We start from the raw sequence: 22,133 nt of genomic DNA on the forward strand, positions 1-22,133 counted from the left end.
ATATAGTGATTGACCTTAACCTTTGTACTGTATATTAAACGGGGGAGATACTAGCGCTTACTATTAAAAAACTCATGGAAAATATCCCTGAATAGACTCAATTCTTTGTTCCAACAATATTGTTAAGTTTGAATAGAACGTGCTGGACGACATTTATAGCAGTGACCATTTCCTTATGTTAATAACCACGTTAGGACATACACTAAGTACTCCCATTCAATGTTGAAATACAAATAATGATGGATGGGATAAGTTAAAGTTTTATATTCACAAGATCATGATGAAACAAATGATTTCTTTAACTTCATCACAAAAGCAGCTGAGAAATCAATGCTTCTGAACAATGCCCAACCAATGAAACATTCAGTCACTTGATGGTCATATACACTAACCCCAATTAATAAAAGAAAAGCATGCAATTTCAAGAAAATTTTAAACTTGTAATAAAAGATTTTAAAATTCAAGTATTGGTCCCCGAATGTTAGGAAATACAATTAACAAAGTGGTTGATATTGCACTAGAAATTAGTGTATTGAAACCACATTTTAATAAAATTTCTACTAAATCTTAGAAAAGGCCTCAAAAGGGCAGGATAATATTATGGTAAGAATATTGTGTAGTCTATCGGAAAATACTTCCATGAAGGTGTGGCAGAAACTTTGAAAAATTAATGGTTCCAATAACAGACCTGCAAAACATGCACTATTGTACAACATGTCACTAGTTCATGGTACACGGGCAATCTGAAATATTATTGGGTGATATAATGAACGCATAAGCAGTATTAATACTTTGGATGGCCAAATTTGACCCATCAAGAGAAGAGAAGAAGCAACTGATTTGAATTCTGACACTGTGGAAGATATCTATTAAAATGAATAATTTACTGAAGAGGACCTAGAATTTGTATTATCAAATTGTAGTTTACTAGTCCTTTGAAAAGGTAATCTAAATTTTGATATGATAAGAAATCTAACCCATTTGGTAAAGGCCTTCTATTAGAATTTCATAATCATCTTTGGACCAAACATCTATTTCTAAATGCATGGAAATGTGCGATATTAATACTGTACTGATAGCTAAGCCAGGGAAAGATCCTAGTCATCGAAACAATCATAGGCCTAATTCACTGACCAGGTGTGTTTATAAATTACTGAGAAAAAATAGTATATCATAAATTGAATTGGTGTCAACTTTGTAATAATAGTTTATCAGCTTTGTAACTGGACTCGCAGACAAAGCGATCCACATTGGACTCTCCACACTTGGAAAATTAGATCCATACGGGTTTTGAACAAAAGCAATTGACAACAGACATATCTTTTACATTAGGAAGGCATGAGATATTACTTAGAGGCATTTGATTTTAAGAATTATATACTGCCCAATACTGAAGTTAAAGCTATACTTTAGGTACTTTGCAACATACTGTATTGCAGTTTTCTAAATAAAAACGGTATCAACCATATGCACTTCTTTATAAGAAAAGATAAGTTACAAAAAGCTATGTTGTACTTTTCATGCAATAACTAATTTGTTAATTTAAATACAGTTTGTATTGCAAGATTGCTTTACCTTAGCATTTTGAAGAGCAAAAATGGCACATACTGTGTCACTGTTATTTTTGCTCTCAACTGATACTAGCACAGAGGTTTGTTCTCCCATCCATTGATACAGTCTATAATCTGGTGAAACCGGTGTTGTTTTTAAAACGGCAATGTCACCCAGCCTAAAAAAAAAAAAATTAAATTATCAAGATATACTGTAAGCTACATCATAGAATATGTTGTACACTTATTACAGATTTATGTTAAGAAGAATTATTGAATATGATTATTAGAGTGCTGTATTCTGTAATGCATATGACTCATATTAGCAGTGGTGACACCAATGAAAATACTCAAATAAATAAATATACAATAAAAATTCAATAGTAAGTAATGGCAATGACTCCATCTAGTGATTTGCAAATTGGTCTATGGCTATTGTTAAGAAATAGCAACCTCTCTTAGATTGACTGACTGGAATACCACCTTCATTTCCAGTTTAAGCTTGATTTAATCATTAAATTTCTGTTATTCATTACCCAAATTAATCAAAACTTGTTACTTGGCAAAACTTTATGTAGGGATATATAACCTTTTTTTGGGCTCAGGCCATGTCGTCGTGATGGAAGTTCCTTCAAAGGTAGCTTCCTAGGTATATTTGACTACAGTGATATATCCCAGAGAATTTACCAAAGGTATCCAGAATTCTAACTCCTGGAGCGAATATCCCTTAAAATTTTACGAAGGGATATCGCGTAATATCAGAGGACGTATTCTTGACACGTCTCATGGCTATCTACACCCCCAATAGAGCTTTCACTACGAGGGAAAAGAGAGGCAAGAATAAGGTGAGTCATTCCAGAGACATCGCTCAACACGAGTCACTACTGCTCTGCAAATAGTGCGCCTGTCCGCCACCCGAGGCGCCACCGTCATTCTTTCGCTTGTAGCTTCGATAGACCGGTGTTTTTTCCAATTCTCTCGCGCTATTTTGGAGTTTTTTTGGACGCTATGATGTCTTCCCCAGCCTCATCAGCTTCTGGAAAGTTAAGTAATATCTTTATCTTGTGTAAATGTAAGCTCTTGCCAGTTTTGCTTTTCGATTGAGATCGTAATTAATGTAACAAGACCTGTTGACAGCCGGATGGCGTCAGTGACGCGGTCGTTCTTCTGTTCATTTAGTTAGCCAGAATGACCCTTTCCCAGCATTTATACGCTTTAATAACTTTAGCTATTTAGATATTTAGCTAGGGATTCTTATACAGTATTGTCTTTGTTGTCGTGAATTTGGCTATTCTGAACGAGCCTCACGAGTGCTAGGCTTCCTAGCCTAGGCACCCTCACACTTCATGCATGATATAACCTTCCTGGTAAAGTTGTATTGAAGCACAGGCAATATTTTACACTTGTATGATATTACTTAATTATGCTTTCCTCTTCCAAGATAGTATACAGAGAGTTTCGGTGATCGATTCTCAATGCTCCTAGGCTACTAGCCTAGGGGCTTTAGTATACTTTCATACATGTCCCAATTGCTCATGTATTGCCTTTTAAGGGGAGACTGATCCCTCCTATACCTTTTAAGTCGATACCAATCTCCTAGGAGATTTAAGAGCAATCCCCTTCCCTCTGATTAGCCTAGGCTCTTCTCAGTTTTCTTTGCTGTGAACCGAGTTCTGGCAAAGTTTTACTGAGACGTTCCGTTTTCTTTCTCCTAACTACTGAGTCGGTTTTGAGTTTAGGACGGGACATCAGAGTATCAGTCTGTGTTAGGCATCTCCCTGTCTTGGTGAAATGATTTCCCAGGTCAGGTTAAGCTGCTCTTTCAGGAGGCTAGAGCTCCCTAGGCCATACTTGGGAGTTTTGTATGACAATTCCCCCTTCCCTGGCCTAGCAGACAGTCCTGTGCTGGTAGACCCTAGACCGAAGAAAGGATTTCTTCATTGCCTAGGGTCTCTGGTACGAGATTCTACTCTCCTGCGAGTCGGGGTCCTATGGACACCCTCTCCCTTGACTAACCCAACCTGGGGAAATGACTTCCCCTACCTGAGGTTACTTTACGAGACCAGAATCCTTTAGGTTGGGTAGTGCCTTCAGACATTACCTTACCTATAGGACACCTACCTCTCCCCGCTATCCCTTTCGTGTTGAATGATCCAACACCCTCCTGGCCGTCGTTCTACATTGACCCTAGGGTTCTTGTAGGACTGGCCTGAGGCTCCCCGTCTGCCGCCGGCTAGGCCGACTGCCGGCGGGTATCCTCATATTCTTTAGAGTGTTCATCGGTCCTCCCTTGGACTGCCTTCCATTATCCCTCATGACTGGGATATGGTTGGGTGGAAGCCCGAATTTAATTCCCCCTTCCACTTGAACCCTCCTTCTGGATATAGGTCGGCAAGACTGAACCCTTGCCTTCCTCCATCCTTTCTTTCTCTCGTACTTTCATACTGGGCCAGAGACATTGGACATTCGGGTACCGACTGCTGAGTTGCCGGCCGGCAGATCCATGAGACCGCCGGTGGCCGGCAGAGCCGTTGCCGGCCAGCGGAGCTGTTGCCGGCCGGCGGAGCCGTTGCCGGCCGGCGGAGCCGTTGCCGGCCGGCGGAGCCGCCGCCGCCAGCCGGCAGAGCCGCCGCCGCCAGCCGGCAGAACCGTTGTCGGCGGCCTATCACTCAATGTTATGAAGACAATACTTGCCTTCAATAGCCCAGAATAGGCCGGCATGTGCCGGCCTGCCCGGCAGGTTCCGGCAGGCCTGACAACTTGTTGCCAAACAGTCAGTGCTGTAGCCCAAAGTTTTTCCAACCTACAAGGTGCTTCATGGGCAGCCTATTGTGAGACCATCACATATAAGAGAGCAATTCTCTCTTCCTTTAATGGTTATGATCCATTATTGTCCTTAATCCCCATTATTGAAACTGGAAGATTGTGTTAAGATACACTTATATCATAGGATATCATCTTCCCCTAAAGATTCTTAAGAATTCTGCTTTCAATATTGGAGGAGGTCATAGCAATTGGCTGGACAGGAAACACATGTAGGTGTCTTTCCTACTTATAGCTTACCCTATCCAAGCTAATATAACATATTATGTATGTTGAAATTTGAGAATTTCACCGAATACTAATAGACTTTTCCTTTCTTTACAGGAGGAGCATCCCGAGTGCGGGAATAGTTTTTGCCGGGTCCGCAGTAAGAACTTCTGCGGCCACGACATGTGCAGGGCCCATGCTCGCTGCGCTGTCACCAAGGGGGCTCTCAAGTATTGGGACCCGCAGGTATGTACCGTTTTTGTAACAACCTAGTAAAAGAGGCTTTTGATGACCAAAAGTCCACTGAGTCAAGGGACGCAGCATGGGAGAAGCTGCGTAAATGGGTCAGGGGTTTCCAGAAGAATACTTCTGGCCCATACCTTCCTAACGAAAGGATGAGGGCGTGTCTTTTCCCTAGGGCATCTTCGGATGCGGTTATTCCCCAGGCACAACCTGAGATTCCCCTTTTCAGATTCCGGTAGAATCTGAAGTTTCGGATGCCTTGGAGAACATCCAACTTGAGGACAACATGTCAGTTGTCTCAGAGGAGACTGAGAACAATCTCCTAGTGGAGGAGTTGGATCAGGCGGATGAAGTTCCACCTGAGCTACAAACTGAGAAAGCCGATACGATTTCGGTGTCATCGGCCACAGGGAATGAGCCGGTGCCTTCTACTTCCTCCACTGCGCCCCAACTGGAATCGATTACGAGTACTTTGCACTCGTTGCTGTCCATGGTGCAAGACGTGCAACAGAAATCGACCGAGGAGGCGGCCTCTTTTCGGACCGAAATACATCAACTGGTTGCGGCACGTTTGGCTCCGAAGAAGCTAAACGTTAAGGATCTCCCTGCCTTCTCTGACGTTAACCCTTGGAGGTACCCAGAGCACATGCCCATGTCGGGCGGGAAGATCTTCATCTCGGATAAACTGGGTACTGTCCCAGTAGAGGAAATTGAATTCTGGCCCAGCAAAGGGGCCTACCCGGATTGCTACGTCCGTCTCAGGACGGAACCCGCATCCAAAGAGGAGACAGAGCCCAAGGAAACGATTGTCCTTGAACTCTCTAAGGCTCAGGCCTTATTTACCACCACCTTCAAGGAGAGGGCCTATACTAGCTCTAAGCACCCGTCCTTCATTGCTGATCCTCAACGTGCCTTTCCCTTTATGGACAAAGGGCTCAAGGCAGCCTTAAACGCAATCGAGGAAGGGAAACCGTGACCTACACTGGAAGTGTAGACCCTTCTCCCTAGCCTTCCCATCAGACGATGCGGACTGGAAGGATGTCCACAACACCTTCACAGCCGGGAAGCTGGAGGCAGATATTGCCGGACAACAGTTCGGCGAAGACCTCCCCAAGCTGTCAGACTTTCTCCTGCGTAGAGAGTAGGAGACAAAAGAACGCTTAGCCGCTTCCTTGTCTCTACAGACTGGCCTGGAAACAATGGCAAGCATCCCAGATAAACCGGACATGTACATGGTCTTCGCCAAAGCCCATCTGGCGACGGTGACTAAAGACCTGTACAACTTTATTAAAGGCAGAAAGGCTTGCAGAGAGTTCGTGTTCGCCTCGGCTGCGGTGAGGCACGAACCCAGGAAGCTGATAGCTTCCAACATCTGGGGAAAAGACCTCTTCCCAAGTGAAGTGGTCAAAGAGGTTGTGGACAAAGCCGCCACTGAAAACAGGAACCTCCTTTCCAAGTGGGGCTTGTCCGCCAAAAAGGAAATCTTCAGCTGACGAGGGTCCCCAGCCGAAGAATAGATCAAAACGACCTAGAGTGCCCTCTCGGCCTAAGCAACAACAGCAGCTTCCCGTGTCCATGGTGCCCCAGACGGTGGTACAACCACCCACCACCTTTCAACTGGTGCCCCAAACCCTGGCGACTCAGTCACCAGTGTTCACCCCAGTGTTTGAAAGGCAGTCTACGACCTTTCGGCCGAAGTCTCGAGGATCCTTTCGAGGCTCCTCCAGACGTCCCCCAGAGGTATGGGCAACAGGGGTGGACGTGGCCAAGGAGGTAAATCCTCCTCCCAGCACTCAAAGTGAGATGCTACCGGTAGGAGGGAGACTCTTCTACTTCCGGGATCGTTGGACCTTCGATCCCTGGGCCCATAGCCTAATCAAGAACGGACTAGGGTGGAGTTGGAGCTCAACTCTACCAACCTTCCCTCAATTTTTCCAACACTCAACCCCCATATTGGAAGAATATGTTCAGGAACTCTTGAACAAAAGTTATACGGAAGACGAAGTCCGTCAGATTCCAAGGAAGGCTATTTTGTGTTCCGAAGAAGGACTCGGAAAAGCTCAGAGTAATTCTGGACTTGTCACCACTCATCAAGTTCATAGTGAACTACAAGTTCAAAATGCTGACGCTTCAACACATCAGGACCCTGTTGCCCAAACGGGCATACACAGTCTCCATAGACATGACGGATGGGTACTGGCACGTTCCGATCAGCCGTCAAGTTTCCCCCTACCTGGGATTCAAACTACAAAGAAGACAGTATGTCTTCAGAGCCATGCCCTTCGGACTAAACATAGCTCCAAGGGTATTCACCAAGCTTGCGAATGCAGTCATTCCTCAACTACGCCTAAAAGGAATCCAGGTGGTAGCCTACCTGGACGTCTGGCTGGTGTGGGCAGCATCCGAAGAAGAATGCAGGCAAGCCTCCATGGAAGTGATCCAGTTCCTGGAACACTTGGGATTCAAGATTAATCGGAAAAAATCCCGACTGTCTCCAGCTCAGAAGTTTCAGTTGCTGGGCGTCCACTGGAACTTGCAGTCGCACTGCCTTTCCATTCCATCACAGAAACGGAAAGAGATAGCGGGATCTGTCAGAAGCCTTCTTCGATCCGCAAGGATATCAAGAAGGCAACAGGAGAGTGTGTTGGGGTCTCTCCAGTTTGCCTCAGTGACAGATCCAGTATTGAGAGCACAATTAAAAGATGCATCAGGAGTCTGGAGAAAATACGCATCAAATGCTTGAAGATATCTAAAAAGACCGACACCAAATCGTCTACAATCCCTACTCAAGCCATGGTCGGAGGCCAAGAACCTAAAGAACAAGGTTCCCTTACAACCACCTCCACCGTCAGTCACCGTTCACATGGATGCCTCGAAAGAAGGGTGGAGAGGTCACTCTCACCATTGGAAAGTCCAAGGAACCTGGTCTCCCCTCTTCAAAACCTTCCACATAAACTTCCTAGAGGCCATGGCAGTTTTTCTTTCCCTAAAGAAACTGAAACTCCGCTGCTCAATCCACATCCGTCTGGTTCTAGACAGCGAAGTCATAATGAGATGCCTAAATCGACAGGGCTCGAGATCGCCTCACATAAATCAAGTGATACAGTACTAGCCATCCTCCGCTTAGCGGAGAAGAAGAGATGGCACTTGTCAGCAGTCCACCTTCAAGGGTTCCGCAATGTGACAGCGGACGCTCTATCCAGAACCAAACCGATAGAGTCAGAATGGTCCCTAGACGCAAGATCGTTCTCCTTCATCTTACGCAAAGTCCCAGGACTGCGGATAGACCTCTTCGCAACGAGCGACAACAAGAAGCTACCCCAGTATGTAGCCCCGTACGAGAATCCTCTAGCGGAAGCAATGGATGCAATGTCCATAGATTGGAACAGATGGTCCAAGATCTACCTATTCCCTCCAACCAACCTTCTGCTGAAAGTCCTCGACAAGCTGAGATCCTTTCGGGGGACGGCAGCAATAGTGACCCACAAGTGGCCCAACAGCGTTTGGTTCCCCCTGGTAACGGAACTACGCCTGAAACTGATCCCGTTGCCGGACCCAGTTCTGACTCAGTAAGTACAGAAATTGACTGTCTCAGCTTCATCAGTGAAAACCCAGAACCTTCATCTCGTGATTTTCTCGCCTTAGCGGTCAAGAAACGGTTTGGGATTTCTAGGGACAGTATCAACTTCCTAGAAGAATACAAGTCAATGTCAACAAGAAGACAATATGAGTTTTCCTGGAAAAAATGGGTGGCCTTTGTCAAGGCGAAGAAACCTAAGGAGATTTCTATGGACTTCTGTTTGTCCTTCTTCATTCATCTTCATGAACAAGGTTTAGCAGCCAATATGATTACTACGTGTAAATCCGCCCTGGCCAGACCAATACTTTATGCCTTCAAGGTAGACTTTTCCAACGAGATCTTCAACAAGATCCCTAAAGCCTGCGCAAAATTTCGGCCCGCGGCTCTTTCTAAGCCCATTTCATGGTCTTTGGACAAAGTTCTTCATTTAGCATCAACCCTGAATAATGAGGATTGCTCGCTGAAAGACTTGACTCAGAAGGTGATATTCTTATTTGCACTACGCTCGGGAGCCAGAGTTAGCGAAATAGTGGCCCTCTCGAGGGATGATGGCCACATTCAGTTCACAGACAATGGAGATCTGAACCTCTTTCCGGACCCGACGTTTCTCGCCAAGAACGAGCTGCCCACTAAAAGGTGGGATCCCTGGAAAATCTTCCCTCTGAAGGAAGAAGCATCCCTCTGCCCAGTGGAATGCCTAAAGGTCTATCTTCGTAGAACTTCTGACTTAAAGGGAGGTCAGCTTTTCAGGGGAGAGACTTCCGGTTCAACGTTATCCTTGAAACAGATTAGAGCGAAAATCACCTACTTCATTTGCAGAGCGGATCCAGACAGTACACCCGCAGGTTATGATCCGAGGAAGGTTGCCTCGTCTCTGAATTTCTTCCAAACGATGTCGTTTGAAAGTCTTCGTGCTTATACTGGATGGAAGTCATCGAGGGTCTTCTTCAAGCACTACGCGAAGCAATTACAAGAAATTAAGTTTCATGTAGTGGCGGCGGGCAGTGTGATAAAACCTGCAGATTGATTACGGCGAAGAACAGTGCACTATTAGGGACTTATAGTGAAGGGTGTACACGATAGACTCGTAAGACATATCGTGTTGAGTTTTGTGTTTAAGTGATAACACTATAGACTGTTCTCCCTACACAGGTGACATTAAGCATAATAAACTGACACAAGTGCCAGGCATTCTTATATGCACAGTGTTTTTAGTAACAACAGATTGTACTGTATAGCGAAACTGCATGTTTCCCTTGAGTGGCTAATGTTTTCCTTTTCAAGCAAACCCTTTTTATCCTGTTATTACTGTTTATGCTTGTATGTAGAATTATTCAACATACATTGTAATTGTTTACAACCATGATTTTTATTTTGTAATAAACAATAGAACGAATATTTGCGTCTCTTTCGCCCCAAAATATTTATTTAAATATTTATTTAAATGCATAAGTCAGACCATCCTTGACTTTTGATATTTAAGTCAATACCAGAACTAAGATTCATGGTGTTCCAGGCAAACAGGTAAGATCTTGTTGTACTAGACTGTTCATTTTACTGTTTAAAGTGTTCCTACACATATATAAACCTGTCCGTCTCTTCACGACAGACCCGGGAGCTACAGTAATCTGGCCAAGCCAATTCCATCCTAGTACAGACTATGCTTTACGTATATGTTGACACTAATATACAAACTGATTGCTAGATTGTTCCCTGAACTCACAATCCTCGGGTTTTTTCCTCGAGTCTACCCAGACTCTTCCCTGTAGGGGGCAGGAAGCACTGACATATTTTATGATCAGCTGATCGATGTATAACGGTAACATCAAGTGTCTCTAGGTCTAAAGACCGAAGAGGAAAGATTTAGCTCGAGATGAACGGCACTATTGGAAATCCACAGATACACTAATGCTCTGGTACACTTCCATCACGATGACATGGCCTGAGCCCAAAAAACGGATTTTGAGCGTAGCGAAAAATCTATTTTTGGGTGAGGTAGCCATGTCGTCCTGATGGACCCACCCTCTTTTGGGACAATAGGATAATGAATCCCTCCCTATAGTACTGTATCTGCAACACCTACAAAGCTACAAAGAATGACGGTGGCGCACAGGCGCACTATTTGCAGAGCAGTAGTGACTCGTCGAGAGCGATGTCTCTGGAACGACTCACCTTATTCTTGCCTCTCTTTCCCCTCGTAGTGAAAGCTCTATTGGGGGTGTAGATAGCCATGAGACGTGTCAAGAATACGTCCTCTGATATGACGCGATATCCCTTCGTAAAATTTTAAGGGATATTCGCTCCAGGAGTTGGAATTCTGGATACCTTTGGTAAATTCTCTGGGATATATCACTGTAGTCAAATATACCTAGGAAGCTACCTTTGAAGGAACTTCCATCAGGAAGACATGGCTACCTCACCCAAAAATAGATTTTTCACTACGCTCAAAATCCATTAATAGTGCTTAACGACAATTCTTTATTGGGGGCTCAATCCATGTCGTCCTGATGGAAGTTCCTCAAAGGCAGCTTTCTAAATGGGATGTTTCTGCGAGTGATATACCAGAGCATTGTACCTGTAGAGGTATCACAGAGTTCTAGCCTCCAGAGGGAATATCCCGAGAGATATCGTGTTTACACCAGGGACGTGTTTAAAACAAGTCACAGCTATCCTTCCCCGAATAGCGTTAACCTTGTCTCGAAGGATATGGGATAGGATTGGATACATGGGCGAGAGATCCGTTACAACTTTCGATCCCAGTGTGCTACTACAAACATGTTTTCTGGGTTACCATTCCTTCTTGAAGTGCCACCTAGACGGTTGTTTGGAGTTTTTTCCATATGATTTCATAGCTTTCTTGAGTGATTTTGCAATCATGAATGCTTCAGCTTCTCCCTCTTCTACTAAGTTGAGTACCTTTTCTTTTGTGTTGGAGAATTTTGTGTCTCCACCCAGTTATCATTCGATTTGCATGCTTTTTTTGGGCTCAAGCCATGTCGTCCTGATGGAAGGACCTTCTGGCAGCTTCCTACTGTATAACATTTCTGTGAGTGATATTACAAAAGAATTACCGTCAGGTATCACAGGGTTCTAACACCCGGAATGACTATCCTAAGATGTCGTGTATAATCAGGGACGTATCCGTAGATAACCATAGATATCTGCACCCCTAACAGACTTAACCCAGTCTAGGAATCTAGGGAGAAGGATAGGTGAGGAACAGTTACATATCCTCTCCAGTCATGGTGCTGTTCGTCACTGATGGCGCCATTCCTTTCTTCGCAGCGATCCTACTTTGTGCGTAGTTTTTCAAGTGCACTTATTTCAGCTTTTTTGGAGTAATTCCACGCATGCTGGTTTCCTCTTCGTCGTCTAAATTGAGCACCCTCTTCTTTTACAGTTTGAATTAACTTTCGCTGTCTTTGATCCCCTCGGGGAGTGGTTATTTAGCTTTATTAGGAGATGAGAGAGCCACGCGCTCCGAGTCCAGCTAGCCATTGGGCGTTATGTAGCTTACCCGACCACCCTCTTATTTCGTGTTCACTTACTCTTATATCACTAGTATCACATTAGCTAGCCTTATTTTCAACATTATGATGCCTTGGGCTCTGTTTTGTGAATACATTTACTATGCATTAATGTAATTTTAGTTTCAGTGCGTGTCAGTCCCGGCTAGTCTAGCTTAGAGAGTGGTAAAGTTTTAGTTGGAGATGGGCTCGTCGTTCGATTTGCATGCTTTTTATTTGCCTGCGGCTGACACGCGGTTGGCGCTGGCGTCTCATGCATCCAAATCGCTAAAAAATGCTTAGTTATTTAGTCATATTATTGTAAGAATGTGTTTTATATTATCCTTATACAATTGGGGTATGATAATGAGGTATTGCCCCTGTTTTGCTATTGTCTGCATATGTGTATTATATCAGTCTTGTCTTAGGCTAACTCTACCCTGGCCTCTACAACTACTGTCTCGTGTAAGTCGGCACTGACTAGACCTATCACTTACGCTTTTGATATTTAATTCAATAGGAAACTGTTCGATAAGATCCCAAAGGCTTGTCCTAAATTGAAACTAAATGCTCCTCCCAAGTCTGTCTCATGGTCATTGGATAAAGTCTTGCACTTAGCCTTTTCAGTAGATAATGCCACTACCTCTATGAGGGATCTTACTCAAAAGTCAATCTTTTTGCTTGCTATGGCTTCTAGTGCTAGAGTCTGCGAGATTGTGGCACTTACAAGGGCTGATGGCCACATCGAATTCTCGGAGTCGAGGGATGTAAATTTTTACCCAGATCCTGCATTCTTGGCGAAAAATGAACTTCCCACAAACGTTGCGGGAGAAGAACGTTCCACTGAAGGAGGATCCTTCTCTGTGGCCTGTGGAATGCCTTAAGGCCTACCTGTTGAAGAGTCGGGCCTTTAAAGGGGACCAACTTTTTAAAGGGGAAACATCTGGATCTAATCTTTCTTTGAAACAACTAATGTCCAACCTCACCTATTTCATCAGAATGGCTGACCCTCCAATGGGTCATGAACCCTGGAAAGTTGCCTCTTCCTTGACTTTCCCCAATACATGTCCTTTGAAGGCTTACCAGCTTACACAGGATGGAAATTTTCAAGAATGCTTAAATAAATCTGCGGTTGGGTAGTAAGAAAAGGGGATTGTATTGCTATGGTTTGCAGTTTCCTAATAACTATTTTTGTGCCAAATGCATCGGCAAGATGAGGCGTAATGAGTAAGTGACAGGAAGTGTGACTGCATCAGTAAATGCTACAGAGAGTTGTGAATAAAATGAATACCAACGTTAAATAGGTACAGAACATATACCTGCACTGGTAAATACAGGATAAATTTGTCAAAACTAGGAAACACAAGTAAAGCTGAAGTTGACCAGGTTTGTATTTAAAGACCTTTAGGAATACTTACCTTTTACAAAACTTATGTTCAAGACTATTTTGTCTGCTTGCTTCCTACATGAAGCTAGGATAGTAAGAGGACAAGTAAGAATTAGGATAAACTAAATACATAAAATAATCATAACAATCAACAGAAGAGGAAAACAGTAAGGGATACACAAATACACAGACTTGGACTTAATATGGTTTTAGGGCCTTTTAACATGTTTTAAAATTAATTTAAGTATAGTATCGATTCTATCATTGTATCAGGATTTGACTTTGTTCCCTTAGATTTCAGCCAAGAAAGGAGAACAGAACTACAGTGCTTCTAAATTTTGGATATTAGTTAATGGTCATATTTTTTACCAAAGGTTATGGAAACAAACATATAATACAAATTTCGGTCATACAATACAGTATGTTCATGTCAAAATAGTTTCAACTTTCAAAACTTCAATAAAGTTATGTAAAAAACGATCTTCTTAACTAAAGAATTAAGGCTCTGCTGGTCATGAATAACCTTGAAAATAGAAGTATGAGAGAGTTATAGAATGAAATACCAGTTTTCCTTATGTAGGATGTTACTCTTTAGGTTAAATAGGTAAAGACCAGTAATAAAACTATCAAATTGTCTCGTGATTTGTGTGGCATAAACTTTAGTCTTTAACTTTGATATAAAATTGAAGTTTAAATGTAATTCATAATAGTATAGAGATGATGCAAAGATGTGTAAGTTTACAAAACCATGACAGTTGTATTAGGATGAAACTGTTAAAATTATGCAGCATTGAAGACATAGATAATTTTACCTTTTTATATGACATCATATTATAAGAAATTCTACAGGTAAATTTTCAGTTGAAGTTTCCACTTGGCCATAATTACGAATGTTTTCAGCCTTGGATTGCCAAAGGATTGAAGTCTTAATTTCTTTGTATTAAAATTTATTTGAATATTTTAGTTGTTTTTATTCTTCTGTTAGTCTTAATTTCAGTGGTAGGGAGTTGAAAATACATCTGTGAAAGCAAACATATGTAAAAGTCTTTCTGTATGTAACAAGGTAATAAAATGAAATTTCTGCTAAATATACAAGACCCATATCTAACATAGTAAATATGGCCTTAACATAAAAAAGAATATTTTAAGTAGACTACAGTACACTACCTTTTGTTAAACATTAATCTGCCATGAGCTCTCCAAAAACTTCCCTGTAAAAGGTTATAACACAGTAACTAATACGACAAGAAAATCCCAAAAAAACATTGTCCTCCCTGCTTAAGTGCTAGTGTATCAAAGTGAACAGCATGGTATTACAGTAGGGAGTATAATGAAGAATTACAGCTTCAGCCTATATTGAATACATTAACAGTTCCTCTCATGCTGAAATAAGTTGGACAAACAATGACACATCGCCGAGAACCAACAAGGGTAGCGGAACCAAGGCCACTGGGTCTCTAGTATGCACTGGGCTAGAATATTTTGAATTTATTGGAAAGCATGCGAGGACCTTCTTTTCTGCATGCTCCAATAATCAAACAGATCAGGCATCCTTCTCAACCTTTATGTTAGGTAGAGTTGGTAACTTCTGATTCTGTAACTTATCATTCTTGGTGATAATGATACATAATTAAAGTAGGGAATTTTTATGTCTAGGTGTGTTGTTTACCATGAGTTTTGTCATTCGCTGTATTAAGAGAGAAATGTATTTAGCTTTTTAAAGTTTGTCCCCTTTTCTTCATTACTTTTGAATATTAGCTCAATTGTTCACATTGTTTTCAGAGTCTAAGATGCGGTTTTTAGTTTTGGACTTGCAAAGCCATATTTTCTTTACATTTTTGGCTGTATGGGGCAAGTAGCCTACATTTCCAATTTTTTCATATCGGTTTAAAAAGTTTTTAGGTTTAGTATATGATCTCCTCTTCTCTTATTAGAAATTTTATCACATTTTCATATATTTCTTAGACAATCTGTTTGATCTTCATGGTAAAATTTTAGACTAAATAAAACTCTTTTTGAAGTACTACTGCTAGAGACTTATTGGATCCTTTGACTGGGCAGACAGTACTACATTGGATCCTTCTCTTTGGTTACGGCTCATTTTCCGTTTGCCTACACATACTGTACACCCAATAGTTTGGCCTATTCTTTCATATTCTCCTCACTGTCAAGTGTACCAAACATTCATTGCAATACGGCTGATGTTGCCCAGTTATCAGAAACCTGTGGTAACCAAGTGTTACCAATGCGGAGACGACAAAGAGACGTCTCCCACTTTCAGGCCATCGTGTTATACCTCCAAGAAGATATAACATCCGTTAATTCTCTTATCTTATTTTCATCTAGAGTATTCCAATGCTGCTTAATTATTAAAAACACATTTTCTTAAAGGTAGGTACAAAATCATTACAGAGGATGGGATACCTTCTTGGTAGCAGCTCGGATGTAGCATTCTTTGCTAGTAAACCTGTCTTCTGATTTCTAGACACACCTATATATACTGAAACCCAGCAAAATCAAACTGTTATACCTCTCAGTCCAACAATAAAAAGGCATTCTAAATTTTCTAAAATTAAAGGGTTATTGGAATTAAAAACTTCTAAAGCTTGAAGGACACTCCTTGCATCATTAAAAATGGTAAAATTACCCTCCTCCTCCTTCTCCAACACTATTTTTTCAATAGCGGTTAGTATGCCATACAGTTCGGCAGTAATATGGAAGCAGTTAGAGGAAGTGCACCACTACAATTAAAAGCATTACTATATACTTCAAATCCAATGCCAGCATCAGATTTGGGACATCAGTATATATATATAAATATATATATATATATATATATATATATATATATATATATATATATATATATATATATATATACTGTATATATAAAGTCGATTCCCTGTGTTCTACTACAATTTCAATAGAAAGAGATCTGGCTTATAAGTCTGTCATATTCTTTTTAACGCCAATAAAATATTTATAAAAAGATATCTCTGGTTATTTCCATGGAGGGGTTGATGACATCTTAAATGAAAACACCTTACTTATGGCTATGTCAAAACTGTGTAGCAATTGTTTTAACCGAAAGCCATAAGGTTGAAGAGATTTTGGGTGCAACTTAAAGCATCTATACTGCCTTACCAGGTTTGCAGTCTGATATGCAAAAGAATTAGGAAGTCTTTGCAACAAAAACCAATAACGAATAATAGAAAACTTTCGGTAAAGGTGTAATGGTAATTCTCCAGCGTCAACAAGGAGGCTTGGAATACACGAACTTCTAACTCCTCCTGTTGCCAATCTCATAACAGTATGGTGTATAGAATCTAAAATCTTTAATCAGCTTGGGGTGGCTGAGGAGTATATTTCACGTTGATAACTTTTTTTTTTTTTTTTTTTTTTTTTTTTTTTTAAATCAAAGCCATGTATAACTTAATAATAGTTTTGCGGTCTACCACCTTGATGTATGGGACAAAAATTTTAAAAGCTTCAGGGCATCAAGACATTTTACTATTAATGATTTCAAGTGAGGAACCCATGTCAACCTATAAGCAAATATCAAGCCTAAAAACCTAGCTTCACTTACACATGGGATCCATTGACCTTTGATGTACATATCAGGGTCTGGATGTACGCCCCGAATACGACAGAGATGGACAACAGTAGTTTTGCTTGTCGAAAACTTAAACCCATTCATACTAGCCCACTGAATAAATTCTGTCAATTGAGAGTTGTAGTTTTCTCTCAACCATTACCATTCTAGCTCCAGAAAATGCTATAAAGAAATCATCTACAAATAGTGTTGAGAGAATAGCTTGGGGAATGACAGAGGATATCCCATTAATTGCTAGTGCAAATAGGGTATTAGTTCTTAGTTCCATACATCACACTAACCCCACAAAAAAATATGTTTTTACGTAGTGAAAACCTATTTTTGGGGAGGTGGTGTGTGGTCTCCAAGAAAACCACTCCTTAGCCTTGTGTAGGAAAGGGAGGCATATGAACCTTACTATAAATATAAAAGATGGTAATCGAGTACACACTAGCGACTAGGTGGCCTAAGTTCTGAACTAGTGTTGGTTCTCGGTGACGTATCGTTGTGTGTCCGATGTATTTCCGCATAAGAGGAGCTGTGACAGATTCAAAAGAGCCTGAATCCATAGGTCTTCCTAATACTCACTAGCTTTGTGTTTTACATGTTGTTACAATGGCCATGGAGTTGGGATGTCAATAATTCTTTGGTATTTTCTTGCTGTGCTGGATTCCTTTTTCTAGCCTTTCAAAGTTAAGTTCTTGGAGATCACATAGTGCCTCCCCCAAAAATATGGTTTTCCTGCATAAAAAAAAACCTTTAATTTTTGGGTGTTTGAGACCTTCCATATCAATGTTCAGAAACATTTTAAAAACTGAATATAATCATTCATTAACTTACTTCAATGCGTAGCTTTGATTGTGCAGTCTTACATTTATGGTTACAACTTCTGGGCTGGATGTTGTAATTCTGACTTGTACAGTCTCATTGAGCTGTTGAAATGGAGGACACAGGAGACCGGCTACTGATGTATATTTCTGACTGGTGAATAAAAGGAATAAAATTAAGTGAATGTAGTTATGGAATAAAAGGTCTGATTAAAATGCTGAAACAAGATTTTCATCAGTTCCTGGCTGATTATGGGGGCAGAGAATACTTCAGTATGCTCAAAGTTAACCATTACAGGTAAAAAACTAGATATACCTCAATGCTCATTTTATCATAAGACACATATATAACCCCAAAATGTTAAATACTTTCTCCTCAAATTGAAAAATGTTCCACTATCACTGGTTCTGTTACAAAAATGATATTTTCATTATAAAATAAATTCTTGAACATACTTACTCGGTAGTTATATATACTGTATAGCTATACGTCCCTGACGTCCAGCAGAAATTTCAAAACTCGCGGCAATCGCAGATTGGGTAGCCAGGTGTACCACCTCTGTGCCCCTAGCGAGGTACCTGGAACCATTCCATGATTTCTCAGATCTTCCATGCCTCTAGTCTCTAGAGGGGAGAAGGGTGGGAATTTAATTATATATACCAACCGGGTAAGTTTGTTCAAAAATTTATTTTATAATGAAAATATAATTTTTAAACATAACACTTACCCGGTAGTTATATATATATATAGCTGATTAACACCTTTGGTGGAGGGTTAGAGACAGCCAACATTGTTGGAATTTTACTTAAGAGTCAATAAACAAGCTTAAGGGTTCGTACCTGATAAGGAAGTTGACTTCAATGACTTCTTTCATTATGTCCGCTTTCCTTATAAGATCCAGCGATCCACCCAGGGGGCTGAAGACCTCTAGGAGCTGTCAAACCGGTCTAAAAACCTCTATGTGACAGGACCTCCTCAAATACCCTTGTTCCGGGGTGCTCTCAAGGAACAAAATGACCACCTGACTAAAGTCAATGATTGTGGAAGACTGTCGCAATATCCACGAACAACCATAAAAAATACAAACGTTCTAAGAGAAGAAAAGGGTATTAGGATTATGGGAATGTAGTGGTGGATCCTTCCCCCACTACTGCACTCGTTGCTACGAATGGTCCCAGAGTAAAGCAGTCCCCAAAAAGAGTCTGGACACGTTTTAAATAATGTGAAGCGAACACAGATTTACTCCTCCAAAAGGTTGTGTCCATAATACTCTGCAACGATCTATTCTGCCTGAAGGGCACCAAAGTTGCTACAGTTCTAACTTTATACGTTTGACTTTAAAACGCTTGCGGTCTGCCTTACTGCAATGTGCATGAGTTTCTCTTATTAAGAGCCTGATGAAGAATGAAAGCGCATTCTTCGACCTCTGTAACAAGGGCTTCTAGACCGAGCACCAAAGAGCTTCTCTCTTGCCTCGCAACTTTTCCGTTCAGTCAGGGAAGAACTTCAGGGCTCTTACTGGACACAGGACCCTTATCCAACTCCTCGCCAACCACATCCGAAAGGTTCGGAAACTCTAAAGCCTTGGGCCAAGGTTGAGAAGAGCGTCGATTCTTGGCGAGAGAGTCTAACTGCAATGAGCCGATAGCTTTGTATCTCGAGAAAACCAACGTTTTAACTAAAAGCAGGAATCCCATTGACTCTTTTAGCTGTCACCAGACTGACCAAAAATAGAGTCTTCATCGTGAGGTCCTTAAATGAAGCTGAATGCAAGGGCTCAAACCTGTCACTCTTAATGAACTTCAGGACTATATCCAGATTCCAAGCTGGTGAATCCTGGAACTATTGCTTTGATGTTTCAAACGATTTGAGTTCCTGTAGGTCTTTAACATTAGGAAGGTCCAAGTGTTGGCCTGAATACAGTTGCTAACATACTCTTGTATCCCTTGATGGTAGGGGATGAAAAAATTACGTTTCCTTCGAAGATATAACAGGAAGTCAGCAATCTGAGTTATAGAGGTACTTGATAAGGAAACAGAGTTGACTCTGCACCACCCACTAAAATCTTCCCACTTGGATTGGTAAACCTAGACGGTAGACGTCCTTCTTGCTCTTGCAATAGGCCTAGCTGCTTCTTTCGAAAAACCTCTAGCTCTTGTGAGTTTTCCAATAATCTGAAGACAGTTAGATGAAGAGCTTGGAGATTGTTGATGGTATCTTTCCAAGTGGGGTTGTTTGAGTAGAACTACTCTTAATGAAAAGCGTCTTGGAGTGTTTACCATCCATTCCAGAACCTCTGTGAACCACTCTCTTGAGGGCCAAAAGTAGGCCACTAGAGTCAATCTGGTCCCTTCGTGTGACCCAAACTGTTTGCATTACTCTGTAATGAATTTTGAGCGGTGGAAAGCGTACAGGTCCATGTCACGAGCTGTTTGACGCTCGACGTCACGTTCTGCTTGATGCTCGACGTCGCGTCCATCTTGATGTCACATTTTGCAGGACGCTCGACGTCACGTCATGCTGGATGCTCAACGTCACATTAAAGCAGTACGCTCGACGTCACGTCCTGCTGGACGCTCGACGTCACGTCCTGCTGGACGCTCGACGTCACGTTAGCTGGACGCTCGACATCACCTCTGGCTGCTTGACTCCTTTGGTTAAAGCGGCTGAAACACGCCATTTAAGAATGGAGTTGTAAAGACGTTCGTCGCCAAGAACCTCTTAACTAGAAGCCTTACGACGCTTGGCGTCCAGGTGTGAAGCTTCCTGATGCTCAGGGTCCAGGCCTGCTACTCTCTTGTTGTCCGCAGGCTGATAAACTTGCACGAGCAAAGAAAGTTTCTGTTGTATATCTTGCAGCATATTAAAAATGATACTTTCATCATAAAATAAATTTTTGAACATACTTACCCGGTAGTTATATATAATTACCGGGTAAGTCTTATGTTTAAAATTAGGGTCCACTTGTTGTGGTACAGGAGATGTCACATATACCAAAAGCTCGCTTTCTACGCCGTTTAAAGAGCGCGCAGAGCGTCCAGAGGACGATAACCAGACAGATGGTGGAGGAGGAGCATGAACCGAGGTCAAGCCAGGCTCAGACAACTGTCCTACAACTGGGTGAGTTGGACATTTCTTGACAGTTGCTGACTTCCTTAAAGGACGCTTGGTAGGAGAGCTTTCTTTGGTAAAATGAAAACGCTCAGGACTGCTCCAAAGCCTACAACCAGTAGCTTGCGGTGTCATAATAGGACGCTGATTGACCGTGTCCATCTTCCTATTCAGAGGTCTGGAAGCTTGACACCAGCCTTGTCTGGGTGCAGTGTCATCTGAAGATGACGAAAACACTTTAACCTGACCTTCCCTATGAGAAGGTAGGCGTTTGGGAGGCATCAATAGGTATGCTCAAGGTGACAACTGCTCAGGAGCTAAAGCATCTCGTTTCCTTTTGTCGTTCGACATTCCCTCTCCCCGGGGTCGGGGAGCTTGGAAGAGGTCTATGGTCGACATTCCTTCTCCCAGGGGTTGGGGAGCTTGGAAGAGGTCTATGGTTAGAACATTCAACATTCCTTCTCCCAGGGGTTGGGGAGCTTGGAAGATGTCTATGGTCGACATTCCTTCTCTCAGGGGTTGGGGAGCTTGGAAGAGATCCATGGTTAGAAAAACGACAGGTCCTAGCAGACGCACCATCTATTGAGGGGTGGTGCTTAGGTCGAAACAAAGAGCCCAAAGCTGGACAACTTCCTCTTATACACGAACCTTCCAGTATTGCTTGAAGTTCGGATGGATGAGGAAGTGGAAGAAAACATCCTGGAGGTCTAAAGAGACCATCCAGTTGTCCTTCCTTATTGCTGCTAGGACTAATTTCGATGTTTCCATGGAGAACTTTGTCTTCTGAACGAAGGCGTTGAGAGCACTTAAATCTAGGACTGGTCAATAGTCTCCTTCTCCAAGAAGAGAGACATTTGATGTTGCATAGCCTGTCTCTTTGGCTCCTCTCAGAACTGGCAGAGAGGTCTATCGGAGTTACTAATAAAGGAGGTTTCATTAGCAAAAAGAATTCGCATCCCTCCTTTAGAAATAATACTGACCAAAGGTCTGCTCCTCTCCTCTCCCAGGCTCACCAGAAGTTGTTTAGTCTGGCTCCTACTGTTGTCTGAGCGGTTTAGAGACAAAAAGTATGCAGAACCTTTCTTGCTGATTTAGACACCAAATCCTGTGTGACCTTTAGGGCTGAAGTGGAAGAGACCTCTTTGACCAACTCTTGAGGAAGAAGAGAGGACGAGAAAAAAAAGGGGGGTGCGTACCTCAATTCTGACTTCTGAATGAGTGTAACCGCAATTGACAGAAAAGAACAGATTTGGCCTCCTTTCTTAAAGACCCCCGCTGAGAAAAGGGCTGCTAATTCACTGGAACC

At 42.0% G+C, this 22,133-nt stretch overlaps 1 protein-coding gene across 2 annotated transcripts in view; it reads right to left on the bottom strand.

Moving 5' to 3' along the window:
* LOC137654656 (SID1 transmembrane family member 2-like) overlaps positions 1 to 22,133 on the bottom strand; it is a 246,009-nt gene that overhangs the window by 153,450 nt on the left and 70,426 nt on the right. For both annotated transcript variants that reach the window (XM_068388489.1, XM_068388490.1), the window contains exons 4-5: positions 17,729 to 17,869; positions 1,576 to 1,729 (exon numbers count right to left, since the gene is read on the bottom strand). In XM_068388489.1, coding sequence (XP_068244590.1) covers positions 1,576 to 1,729; positions 17,729 to 17,869 — 295 coding nt within the window. The remainder of the gene's footprint in view (positions 1 to 1,575; positions 1,730 to 17,728; positions 17,870 to 22,133) is intronic.

Source organism: Palaemon carinicauda, chromosome 15, assembly GCF_036898095.1.
Source record: "Palaemon carinicauda isolate YSFRI2023 chromosome 15, ASM3689809v2, whole genome shotgun sequence".
Taxonomy (NCBI): domain Eukaryota; kingdom Metazoa; phylum Arthropoda; class Malacostraca; order Decapoda; family Palaemonidae; genus Palaemon; species Palaemon carinicauda.